We start from the raw sequence: 13975 nt of genomic DNA on the forward strand, positions 1-13975 counted from the left end.
GGCCTCATGTGCTCTGACAAGGCCAACATCACCATCTGTCCCTAAGATTGCTGTATGCCACTGCAACATGGCAGTGTAGTGTAGGTGAATAGGATCACATTATTATGACCACAGCTTGCAAAAAATCCAACTGTTGCTGACTTTTTGTAACTTTCTTGTCGTGGTATCTTGTAGGTTACATTGCACTTATGCTGTAGTAGTGGCATACAGCGATCTTTGGCTGTGCAATCTTAATGATGGCCAAAGCCATCAGCTATCCCAGCCTTAGGGCTTATTCGCAAATTTCAATAGGCTCCTTTGGAAAAATTAAAGCAGTAACCTTAAAGAGTTAGTCCTGCTCCATACATTTCTGCAGCTAGTGGTGAGCGGGGCAATTGATGTTACCTGCCTTGTTGCAGAAGAGAAATGGCACTTAAGGCTTTATGGACATCTGTATTTATGGGCCAAAACCAGAAGAAAAACTATAACTGAAAAATTTACACCTGTTCTCTGTTTTGGAGACACTCCTGGTTTTGGCAAGGAAATACTGATCAAAAATACTGATGTGTTCCTGTTCTCCTTCACCACAGGCTGCAGCATTCAGTGGAGCAGGACTCACCCTTTACGGTTACTGCTTTAATTTTGGAAAGGAGCCTATAAAAATTATATTTGAAATCTGATGGGTTGCTACTGACAATATTACTTGGGAAAATATTCCGCTGTAGATACGCCGCATGGTACCGTGCAAGTGCAGAATTCTACTACTTAAGGCGTAGTACAAAGAAGAACTCAGTACTCCAAGTATGTAGTTCTCAATGTCATTACCGCAATCCAAGAACAGTTTCAAGTGACGTCTCAGACCGATACAGCAGACCTTTTTCAAACACGCAGCGCAGAGGGGAGAATAAAGAGCAAATAGTGTTTACCTACCAGAATGCAGAGGGCCTAATAATAATAATAATGAAAAAAAAAAATTGTCAGAGGAGGGAGAATACAAAGGGGTGGATTTTCAGGGTTTGATCTAGGCCTCTTACTTCCAGTAAAGTGGTATTGCTACAGCATACAAAGACATTTTGTGGCAATAATTAGGGCGTATCCATGCTGGAACAGAAAAACTCCATATCAAATTCAGATGGTTTACAGAGTATGGTATAGATCAGTGGTCCCCAACCTTCCTTTCCCTTAGGGCACAGTCAGACGGCTGCATAACACGGACAACGATCATATCGCAGTGCTCGGACTGGCCAGCAGCTCCCCTGACCCGAGAGTGACAGCGTTTATTTCTACAACCCCTGGCAAAAATTATGGAATCACGGGGCTCGGAGGATGTTCATTCAGTTGTGTAATGTTGTTGAAAAAAAGCAGATCACAGACATGGCACAAAACTAAAGTAATTTCAAATGGCAACTTTAGGGCTTTAAGAAACACTAAAAGAAATCAAGATTAAAAATGTGGTACTCAGTAAGGGTATTTTTTTTTTTCAGACCAAGCAGAGGGAAAAAATTATGGAATCACTCAATTCTGAGGAAAAAATTAAGGAATCACCCTGTAAATTTTCATTTCCAAAACCAACACCTGCATCAAATTAGATCTGCTCATTAGTCTGCATCTAAAAAGGAGTGATCACACCTTGGAGAGCTGTTGCACCAAGTGGACTGACATGAACCATGGCTCCAACACAAGAGTAATCAATTGAAACGAAGGAGAGGATTATCAAACTCTTAAAAGAAGGTAAATCATCACGCAATGTTGCAAAAGATGTTGGTTGTTCACAGTAAGCTGTGTCTAAAATCTGGACCAAATACAAACAACATGGGAAGGTTGTTAAAGGCAAACATACTGGTAGACCAAGGAAGACATCAAAGCGTCAAGACCGGAAACTTAAAGCAATAGGTCTCCAAAACAGGAAATGCACAACAAAACAAATGAGGAACGAATGGGAGGAAACTGGAGTCAATGTCTGTGACCAAACTGTAAGAAACCGCCTAAAGGAAATGGGATTTACATAGAGAAAAGCTAAGCATAAGCCATCATCAACACCTAAACAGAAAAAAACAAGGTTACAATGGGCTAAGGAAAAGCAATCGTGGACTGTGGATAACTGGATGAAAGTCATATTCAGTGATGAATCGTGAATCTGCATTGGGCAAGGTGATGATGCTGGAACTTTTGTTTGGTGCCGTTCCAATGAGATTTATAAAGATGACTGCATGAAGAGAACATGCAAATTTCCACAGTCATTGATGATATGGGGCTGCATGTCAGGAAAGGCACTGGGGAGATGGCTGTCATTACATCTTCAATAAATGCCCAAGTTTACATTGATATTTTGGACATTTTTCTTATCCCATCAATTGAAAGGATGTTTGGGGATGATTACATCATTTTTCAAGATGATAATGCATCCTTCCATAGAGCAAAAACTGTGAAAACATTCCTTGAAAGAAGACACATAAGGTCAATGTCATGGCCTGCAAATAGTCCGGATCTCAATCCAATTGAAAATCTTTGGTGGAAGTTGAAGAAAATGGTCCATGATAAGGCTCCAACCTGCAAAGCTGATCTGGCAACAGCAATCAGAGAAAGTTGGAGCCAGATTAATGAAGAGTACTGTTTGTCACTCATTAATTCCATGCCTCAGAGACTGCAAGCTGTTATTAAAGCCAGAGATGGTGCAACAAAATACTAGTGATGTATTGGAGTGTTCTTTTGTGTTTGTTTTTCATGATTCCATAATTTTTTCCTCAGAATTGAGGGATTCCATAATTTTTTCCCTCTGCTTGGTCTGAAAAAAATTACCCTTATTAAGTACCATATTTTTTATCTTGATTTCTTTTAGTGTTTCTTAAAGCCATAAAGTTGCCATTTGAAATGACTTTAGTTTTGTGCCATGTCTGTGATCAGCTTTTTTTCAACAACATTAAACAACTGAATGAACATCCTCCGAGCCCGGTGATTCCATAATTTTTGCCAGGGGTTGTATGCAGCTGTCATGGCCAGTCCGTGCACTGCGATGTGATTGTCGTCTGTGTCCTACGGCCATCTGACTGCACCTTTACGCTGAGAGCCATGTTTAGCTCAAAGAGATGGCTGTGAGCCACATTCAATGCTCCTGAGTAGTGTTGAGCGAGTATGTTCTTCAGCGAGTATGCTCGGGCCGAGCTCCGAGTATTTATAGCTGCTCGGTGATATGGTTGAATCGCTCCCGTGTGCATGATTTGCGACTGTTTGACAGCTTTATTACATGTGAGGAATGTCTATTTCTTAGACATTCCACCCATGTAATAAAAGTGTCAAACAGTCGCAAATCATGCACACGGGAGCGATTCAACCATATCAGCGAGCAGCTATAAATACTCGGAGCTCGGCACGAGCATACTCGGCGAAAGGGTTAATAGAACATACTCGCTCAACACTACTCCTGAGCAGTGACATCCATTGTTTTCTCCCACAGTAGTGATAACCAGAGTGTCCTCCCCTCCAACCCCATTACCGCTATAATTACAAAGCTTCACACCAAGGCAGTGTGCCCCCCTCCCTCAGGCCTAATTCACACTTCCCTGTTTAACCCCTTAACAACATTTGACGTACTAATACGCGTCTGTGCCCTGGGACTTAAGAGCCAGACCCATATTAGTACGTCATGGCGATCGCGCGCACACACAGGCAGTGCGGGCGCGATCGCCGCCGGGTGTCAGCTGATTGTCACAGCTGACACCCGGTACTATGTGCAGGGAGCGGTCCTGCACCGCTCCCAGCACATTAACCCCTGCGATGCTGCGATCGAAGTCGATCGCAGCATTGCGGTGGCAAGGGGAGGTGATCGCAGATACTCACCTCCTCTTCCGGCTTCCAGCGCTGACTGCCATGGCTTCCAGGATGTTGCCAGGACGATCCGATGTCGTCATGACAACATCTGGGTCACCAGACAGCAGGAAGATTTTTTGGACATGCGCAGTGCATCTCCAAACAATCTTCTCCCTGTCCACCCTGACAGCCTGCATGACACAGGGATGGTGCTGCATAAAAGTATTAAAACTATCAGAAAGTGAAAAAAAAAAATTAAATTGTAAAAATATTAAAAAAAAAATAAAAAAAATAATCCACCAAAAATAAAAATATAATGTACCCATCAATAAATATTATTATAAAAAAAAAAAAAAAAGTACACATATTTGGTATCGCCGCATCTGGATCAACCTGACCTATAAAACTGTCCCACTAGTTAACCCCTTCAGTGAACATGGTAAAAAAAAAAAAAAAAAAAACGAAGCAAAAAACAATGCTTTATCACCATACCGCCAAACAAAAAATGGATAACACGCAATCAAAAAGACGAATATAAATAAAAATGGTACCGCTGAAAACGTCATCTCATCCCGCAAAAAACAAGCTGCCATACAGCTCCATCAGCCGAAAAATAAAAAAGTTATAGCTCTCAGATTAAAGCTATGCTAAAAAATAATTTTTTCTATAAAATTGTTTTTATTATGTAAAAGTGCAAAACATAGAAATACAATATAAATGTGGTACCGCTGTAAACGTACTGACCCGAAGAATAAAGCTGCCTTATCAGTTTTACCACACGCGGAACAGAATAAAATAAAAAAAAAAAAACAATTCCTGAATTGTTGGTTTTTGTTTATTCTGCCTCCCAAAAATCGGAATAGAAAGCGATCAAAAAATGTCACGTGCCTGAAAATGGCACCAATAACAACGTCAACTCATCCCGCAAAAAACAAGCCGTCAAATGACTGTCTGCCAAAATCTGGAAAAATTATAGCTCTCAAAATATGGCGATGCAAAAACTAGATTTTACAAAAAATGCGTCTTTTAGTGTGTTACTGCTGTCAGTCATAAAAACCCCATATGATTCTGGTATCACTGTAGTCTCATCGACCCAAAGAATAAGGTCGTCTAATCACTTATACCGCATGAGGAACGGCGTAAAAAATAAACTCTCAGGTTAGGGTTGTGCTAGGGTTAGGGTTGTGCTAGGGTTAGGGTTGTGCAACGGTTAGGGTTGTGCAACGGTTAGGGTTGTGCAACGGTTAGGGTTGTGCAACGGTTAGGGTTGTGCAACGGTTAGGGTTGTGCAACGGTTAGGGCTGGGGTTGGTGTTGTGATGGGGTTGGGATTTTTTTCAAAAGTAAGAAAAAAAGATGACGATATGGCGAATAGTGTTGAGCGCAAGTGCTCGCTACTTGAGTTTGCATCGGGTGTTCTGGTATGCATTGAGTATCGTGGGTATTTGAGTGACATGCTCGAGTCTCCGCCCCATATGCTTCACGGCCCAAAAAACTTTGCGGGGATTCCCTGCCATGCACGAGCGATCCCCGCATGTTTTTTTTTGGGTGTCTAATAACCGTGAAACATCCGGGCGGGGACTCTAGCATGTCACTCGAGCACACGCAGTACATGGTGCATACCTGAGTACCCGATGCAAACTCAAGTAGCGAGCACTTGCGCTCAAGACTAATGACAACTTATTCAATATGATGACCTAATGTTATCAAATTCTGTGTCGTACCTCTGGGTTCAAAATGTTCACTATACACCTTAATAAAATCCTTGAGGGGTATAGTTTCCAAAATGGGGTCACTTGTGGGGGAGCTCCACTATTTAGGCACATCAGGGGCTCTCCAAACGCGACATGGTGTCCGCTAACAAATTGAATGGAAAATCGGCTCAAATTGTTAGCGGACGCCATGTTGCGTTTGGAGAGCCCCTGTGTGCCCAAACATTGGAGCTCCCCCACAAGTGACCCCATTTTGGAAACTAGACCCCCCAAGGCACCTATCTAGATGCATAGTGAGCACTTGGAACCCTTAGGTGCTTCACAAATTGATTCGTAAAAATGGAAAAGTATTTTTTTTCCACTTTTTCATTTTTACGAATCAATTTGTGAAGCACCTGGGGGTTCCAACTGCTCACTATGCATCTAGATAGGTGCCTTGGGGGGGTCTAGTTTCCAAAATGGGGTCACTTGTGCGGGAGCTCCAATGTTTGGGCACACAGGGGCTCTCCAAACGCAACATGGTGTCCGCTAACAATTTGAGACGATTTTCCATTCAATTTGTTAGCGGACACCATGTTGCATTTGGAGAGTCCCTGTGTGCCCAAACATTGGAGCTCCCCCACAAGTGACCCCATTTTGGAAACTAGACCCCCCAAGGCACCTATCTAGATGCATAGTGAGCACTTGGAACCCCCAGGTGCTTCACAAATTGATTCGTAAAAATGAAAAAGTGAAAAAAAAAAAACACTGACAGAAATAAATTGCAAATCTTCTCCTATACTTTTCAATGTTAATTACGGACAGCACACAGATGACATCCATGTGCTGTATGAGTTTTTCACAGACCCATAGACTTACATTAGCCCTTCTCATCTGTGCTGCCACAAAAAAAAAACAGACATGTGAGCAGCCCCATAGACTAGAATAAGTACATATTCGATATGCGAAAAACACAGATACAACACGTATGTCTGAACAAAGTCTTATAGCCAGATTACTTACATCCCGCCTTAGCCCTGATACTTTGGCACCACCACACTATCGCATCCAGCCTCCAGCACACCTCTAACGGTAGGTTCACACAAGCGTATTTTTGGTCCATGAAAAACAGACAACTTATGGACAATGTTATTCAATTTTTTTTCAAGGCACATAACTGTTGATATATAAAAAATTGATTAGACAAATGAGAAAAAATATATATATTTTCAGTTTTTTGGATGAAACTCTTTACATTTTTTATATGCTCGTGTGAACCCAGTGTAACTAGTAGTATATCAATATCAAAATACTAACCATCACTACCAAGCACAAATATGAACAGGTGCAAACCAAGAGCCACTCTATATGTAACTAACAAATTAAAGCTGCACTCTGAAACGCTACACTATGTAAATATGGAATATGGGAAATTGGAACTGCATTATTGCTGTAGAAAAGGAGTTAAAAATGAAGGTACCTGGGCACACATTAATCTCCAGCTTAACCCTTTAACCCCTTTACAACCGAAGGTGGTTTGCACGTTAATGACCGGGCCAATTTTTACAATTCTGACCGCTGTCACTTTATGAGGTAATTACTCTGGAATGCCTCAATGGATCCCCCTGATTCTGAGATTGTTTTTTTCGTGACATATTGTACTTCACGATTGTGGTAAAATTTCTTCGATATCACTTGCGTTTATTTGTGAAAAAAATGGAAATTTGGCGAAAATTTTGAAATGTTCAAAATTTGAATTTTTATGCCCTTAAATCAGAGAGATATGTCACACAAAATAGTTAATAAATAACATTTTTTTTATTGGGGAGCTATAAGGGTTAAAAGTTGACCAGCGATTTCTCATTTTTCCAACAAAATTTACAAAACCATTTTTTTAGGGACCACATCATAGTTGAAGTCACTTTGAGGGGTCTTTAGGACAGAAAATACCCAAAAGTGACACTATTCTAAAAACTGCACCCCTCAAGGTGCTCAAAACCATATTCAAGAACTTTATTTACCCTTCAGGTGCTTCACAGGAATTTTTGGAATGTGGAAGAAAAAAATGAACATTTAACTTTTTTCACAAAAATGTTACTTTAGACCCAATTTTTTTTTTATTTTAGCAGGGGTAACAGGAAAAAGTGGACCCCAAAATTTTTTGTGCAATTTCCCCTGGGCACGCAGATACCCCATATGTGGGGAAAAAACACTGTTTGGGCGCACGGCAGGGTTCGGAAGGGAAGGAGCAGCATTTGACTTTTTGAATGTAAAATTTTCTTGAATAATTAGCGGACGCCATGTCGTGTTTGGAGAGCCCCTGATGTGCCTAAACAGTGGACACCCCCCACAAGTGACCCCATTTTGGAAACTAGACCCCTCAGGGAACTTATCTAGATGTGTGGTGAGCACCCTGAACCCCCAGGTGCTTCACAGAAGTTTATAACATTGAGCCGTAAAAATAAAATTTTCACATTTTTCCCACAAAAATGTTTTACAGCCCCCACTTTTCATTTTTATATGGGTAACAGGAGAAATTGCACCATGCAGTTTGTTGTGCAATTTCTCCACGGCAGGGTTCGGAGCGCCATTTGACTTTTTGATTGTAAAATTTGCTTGAATAATTAGTTTCCACAAGTGACACCATTTTGGAAACTAGACCCCTCAGGGAACTTATCTAGATGTGTGGTGAGCAACTTGAACCCCCAAGTCCTTTACAGAAGTTAATAACATGGAGCCGTGAAAATAAAAAAAATCTAACTTTTTCCACAAAAATGATGTTTTAGCCCCAATTTTTTTATTTTCTCAAGGGTAAGAGGAGAAAATGGACCCCAAAAACTTTTGTGCAATGTCTCCTGAGTACGCCAATACCCCATATGTGGGGAAAATACAGTGTTTGGGCGCACGGCAGAGTTCAGAAGGGAAGGAGCACTGTGTGACTTTTTGAATGCAAAATTGGCTGGAATCGAGAGCGGATGCCATGTCGCGTTTGGAGAGCCCCTGATGTGCCTAAATAGTGGAAACCCCCCACAAGTGACCCCATTTTGGAAACTACACCCCTCAAGGATTTTATCAAGGGGTATAGTGAACATTTTGAACCCAGAGGTACGACACAAAATTTGATAACATTAGGTCACCATATTGAATAAGTTGTCATTAGTCTTGAGCACAAGTGCTCGCTACTTGAGTTTGCATCGGGTACTCAGGTATGCACCATGTACGGCGTGTGCTCGAGTGACATGCTCGAGTCCCCGCCCGCATGTTTCACGGTTATTAGACACCCCCCAAAAAAAAAAACATGCGGGGATCGCTCGTGCATGGCAGGCAATCCCCGCGAGTTTTTTTTGGCCACGAAGCATATGGGGCGGAAACTCGAACATGTTACTCGAGCACCCGCGATACTCAGTGCATACCTGAGCACCAGATGCAAACTCAAGTAGCGAGCACTTGCGCTCAACACTAGTCGCAATATCGTCATCTTTTTTTTTTACTTTTGAAAAAAAAATCCCAACCCTAACCCTAGCCCAACCCTAACTCCAGCCCCAACCCCAACCCTAAACCTAACCCGAGAGTTTATTTTTACGCCGTTCCTTGTGCGGTATAAGTGATTAGACGACTTTATTCTTCGGGTCGGTGCGATTACAGCGATACCAGATTCATATCGGGTTTTTATGATTAACAGCTGTCACACACTAAAAGACGCTTTTTTTTTGTAAAATCTAGTTTTTGCATCACCATATTTTAAGAGATATCATTTTTTTCATATTTTGGCTAACAGTCATGTGACGACTTGTTTTTTTTGCGGGACAAGTTGACATTTTTATTGGTGCCATTTACAGGCACGTGACATTTTTTGATCGCTTTCTATTCAGATTTTTGGGAGTCAGAATAAACAAAAACCAACAATTCAGGAATTGTTTTTTTTTTTTTTTTTTTTTTTTTATGCTGTTCCGCGTGTGGTAAAATTTACAAGGTAGCTTTATTCTTCGGGTCAGTACGTTTACAGCGGTACCACATTTATATCGTTTTTCTATGTTTTGGTGCTTTTACACAATAAAAGCTATTTTATAGAAAAAAAAAATTTTTGCATCGCTTTATTCTGAGAGCTATAACTTTTATTTTTCGACTGATGGAGCTGTATGGTGGCTTGTTTTTTGCGGGACAAGATGACGTTTTCAGCAGTACAATTTTTATTTATATTCGTCTTTTTCATCGCGTGTTATTCCATTTTTTGATTGGCGGTATGATGATAAAGCATTGTTTTTTGCTTCGTTTTTTATTTTATTTTTTTACCGTGTTCAGTAACTAGTGGGACAGTTTTATAGTTCAGGTCGTTCTTGATACAGCGATACCAAATGTGTACTTTTATTGTTTTGTTTTTTTTCCATAATAATATTTATTGATGGGTACATTATATTTTTATTTTTTGTGGATTATTTATTTTTTAATATCTGTACAATTTTTTTTTTCCACTTTCTGACACTTTTTATTTTTATACTTTGTCCCACTATGGGACTTTCACTTTTTTTATTCTGATCGCCTGTATAGCACAGGAATGCAGCACCATCCCTGTGCTATACAGGATGTCAGCGCTGCACATGGAGAAGATAGTTTGGTCATGCACTGCGCATGATAAAAACATCTTCCTGCTGTCTGGTGACCCGGATGTTGTCATGGCGACATCGGGTCCGACAGCGCTGGAGGCCGGAAGAAAAGGTGAGTATTGCGATCACCTCCCCTTGCCACCGCAATGCTGCGATCGATTTCGATCGCAGCATTGCGGGGGTTAATGTGCCGGAAGCAGTTGCGGGACCGCTCCCTGCACATAGCACCGGGTTTCAGCTGTGACAATCAGCTGACACCCGGCGGCGATCGCGCCCGCACAGCCTGTGTGCACGCGCGTTCGCAGTGACGTATTAATACGGGTCAGGCTCTTAAAGCCCAGGGAACAGACGCGTATTTATACGTCTTGGGCTTTAAAGGGGTTAAACTAGGAAAGTCGGGAGTAATTTGAACTCTTATATAGGTTTTTTTCCCATATTTATTTAATTTCTTTACACCACAGTATTGCAGGATAATCACAAAAATCTCAATCCTCCTGAGGAGTTCAACAGGCTGCCGGCAGTCATAGTAACCTATCAGTCCCTTACAGTCATGTCATGGGGGGGCCAATGCAAGTGGATGTGTGCTGGCACCCGTTCACATTCCATTTAAATGCCGCTGTCAGAGATTTCAATGGTTAGCAGCCGTGGCCGGAACTTGGCACTAACAACAGCTGTTAAGAGACAGATGCCGGCCATGTAATATAACTGGTACCTGTCATGTGTGGAGTTTGCTCTGTTCCTGAACCACCTCCACAAGCGAGGACCCCTTCCCAGGATGTGAATACAAAATTCTTTTGCAGGAAGGGACTTAACATTTATTTCTCCATCCACTCAGATCTGTTCTTCAATGGGATGTTACTCACAAAATCTGTCGCCCTGATCTTCATAGCTGTTTCCAGCCACCAGTTCTAGCACACAACGGCAATCCACACATCATTGGGCCACTAGCCACACGTAACTCCAGAGCTACAGGATTCAGACTCCTGGTACAGGTGATCTCAATGACTGAACAGAGGCCTTAAATCAATCTCACCTCTGAGAAACTGAAACACAAGGCGAGCCCTTCTCATTAAACATCAATGCCAGACATCAGGAATGCTCTTTTAGAATGGGAAGTCCAACAAACTCATACAAGGTCAGGTGTCCATCCAATTTAAGCCAAGAGTACGTTTACACCATGATGGTGCTGTAGGCTACAGTGCTGATAAAAGACATGGATTTTTCTGAAAATAAAAATCTAGAGTGATTTTTAAAAAATAAAAACACACCTTAGCATCATAGACAAAATGTTAACCTTAGTCTTAATTATATTCCTAAAATATTTAATCATTGAAAATATAATGCATTCAATCAATAAAGCATTTACAATATACACAAGTCATTTCCAAGGCTATAGAAAATGGCAATATTACAGAAATAAAAACTTCTTTAATTTACATTTCAAAGAAATATTAAATTAATATGGAGGTGAACATCTCAAAGCAGATCATCTTTAAGGTGTGGACTGTTCTCAGAACTTCATAGAACGCAGAACAATCTCTCTTCACAGTATCCATGTTCTTCATTCTAAAATCACTCAGTACTTGATAATGGAATCAGCCTCTCTTTGGTGGTCAGCAGACCCTTCTCAAATAACATGTTGGCCACAGCAAGCTGAAAAAAATAAAACAAAACTATCCCTTGATAACCAGGCTTGAAGGAACATTAAAGGGTTATTTCCAAAAAATCAAATCAATAATATAGGAGATAACTTGCTTATCGCTGGGGGTCACCGAGAACGGGACCTCTGGATCGGAGGTGCACATTGCATGGCCTTTGCTGTATTTATGGTCTATGGGACTGACTGAAACAGCAGAGCATCGTTGTCGAGATCGATTGAGGTCTCTGTGGTGGCTAATTTTTGTTTTTGCAGCTCCACTTTATTTTTTTTACTGATGTGGCTGTATAGACAAGTTGTAATTTAAATGAATCTTAAAAAAATTACATTGTAACTTATTAGTTCTCTTATTTTTTTATTGCGACATACAGTGCAGACCAAAAGTTTGGACACACCTTCTCATTTAAAGATTTTTCTGTATTTTCTTGACTATGAAAATTGTACATTCACACTGAAGGCATCAAAACTATGAATTAACACATGTGGAATTATATACTTAACAAAAAAGTGTGAAACAACTGAAAATATGTCTTATATTCTAGGTTCTTCAAAGTAGCCACCTTTTGCTTTAATGACTGCTTTGCACACTCTTGGCATTCTCTTGATGAGCTTCAAGAGGTAGTCACCGGAAATGGTTTTCACTTCACAGGTGTGCCCTGTCAGGTTTAATAAGTGGGATTTCTTGCCTTATAAATGGGGTTGGGACCATCAGTTGTGTTGTGCAGAAATCTGGTGGATACACAGCTAATAGTCATACTGATTAGACTGTTAGAATTTGTATTATGGCAAGAAAAAAGCAGCCATCATCAAGTGGCCATCATTACTTTAAGAAATGAAGGTCAGTCAGTGCGAAAAATTGGGCAAACTTTGAAAGTGTCCCCAAATGAAGTTGCAAAAACCATCAAGCGCTACAAAGAAACTGGCTCACTTGAGGACCGCCCCAGGAAAGGAAGACCAAGAGTCACCTCTGCTTCTGAGGATAAGTTTATCCAAGTCACCAGCCTCAGAAATCGCAGGTTAACAGCAGCTCAGATTAGAGACCAGGTCAATGCCACACAGAGTTCTAGCAGCAGACGCATCTCTACAACAACTGTTAAGAGGAGACTTTGTGCAGCAGGCCTTCATGGTAAAATAGCTGCTAGGAAACTACTGCTAAGGACAGGCAACAAGCAGAAGAGACTTGTTTGGGCTAAAGAACACAAGGAATGAACATTGGACCATTGGAAATCTGTTCTTTGGTCTGATGAGTCCAAATTTGAGATCATTGGTTCCAACCACCGTGTCTTTGTGCGACGCAGAAAAGGTGAACGGATGGACTCTACATGCCTGGTTCCCACCGTGAAGCATGGAGGAGGAGGTGTGATGGTGTGGGGGTGCTTTGCTGGTGACACTGTTGGGGATTTATTTAAAATTGAAGGCATACTGAACCAGCATGGCTACCACAGCATCTTGCAGCGGCATGCTATTCCATCTGGTTTGCGTTTAGTTGGACCATCATTTATTTTTCAACAGGACAATGACCCCAAACACACCTCCAGGCTGTGTAAGGGCTATTTGACCAAGAAGGAGAGTGATGAGGTGCTACGCTAGATGACCTGGCCTCCACAGTCACCAGACCTGAACCCAATCGAGATGGTTTGGGGTGAGCTGGACCGCAGAGTGAAAGCAAAAGGGCCAACAAGTGCTAAGCATCTCTGGGAACTCCTTCAAGATTGTTGACCATTTCCGGTGATTACTTCTTGAAGCTCATCAAGAGAATGCCAAGAGTGTGCAAAGCAGTCATCAAAGCAAAAGGTGGCTACTTTGAAGAACCTAGAATATAAGACATATTTTCAGTTGTTTCACACTTTTTTGTTAAGTATATAATTCCACATGTGTTAATTCATAGTTTTGATGCCTCCAGTGTGAATGTACAATTTTCATAGTCATGAAAAAACAGAAAAATGAGAAGGTGTGTCCAAACTTTTGGTCTGTACTGTAAATATAGATGAAAATTATTTTTGGCTTAATTTGGTGTGAAACATTAACAGTAAAAAATATAATCTAACTGTTGAATGAATTATCCAGATTATAACGGTTGTGTAGATACATTATATGTAGGTTTTTTGTTATGTCAGGGGCAGGCAAAGACAAAAAAGGAGTCCCTATGCAAGACCAATATATGGGCTCTTATATTCCAATAGCTCATCATAAATGCACAATTCCATCTGCTTTGGAGGTAGATGTAGACCCCTTTAC

At 41.0% G+C, this 13975-nt stretch overlaps 1 protein-coding gene across 1 annotated transcript in view; it reads right to left on the reverse strand.

Moving 5' to 3' along the window:
* Positions 1 to 11385: 11385 nt before the first annotated feature.
* Positions 11386 to 13975, reverse strand: part of RIOX1 (ribosomal oxygenase 1) — a 58931-nt gene continuing 56341 nt past the window's right edge. The window contains exon 15 of the mRNA XM_073673377.1: positions 11386 to 11733. Within this exon, the coding sequence (XP_073529478.1) occupies positions 11653 to 11733 (81 nt within the window). The 3' untranslated portion in view covers positions 11386 to 11652. The remainder of the gene's footprint in view (positions 11734 to 13975) is intronic.

Source organism: Phyllobates terribilis, unplaced genomic scaffold, assembly GCF_046119375.1.
Source record: "Phyllobates terribilis strain yellow unplaced genomic scaffold, ASM4611937v1 Scaffold_3__8_contigs__length_932513732, whole genome shotgun sequence".
In the NCBI taxonomy this organism is placed as follows: Eukaryota; Metazoa; Chordata; class Amphibia; order Anura; family Dendrobatidae; genus Phyllobates; species Phyllobates terribilis.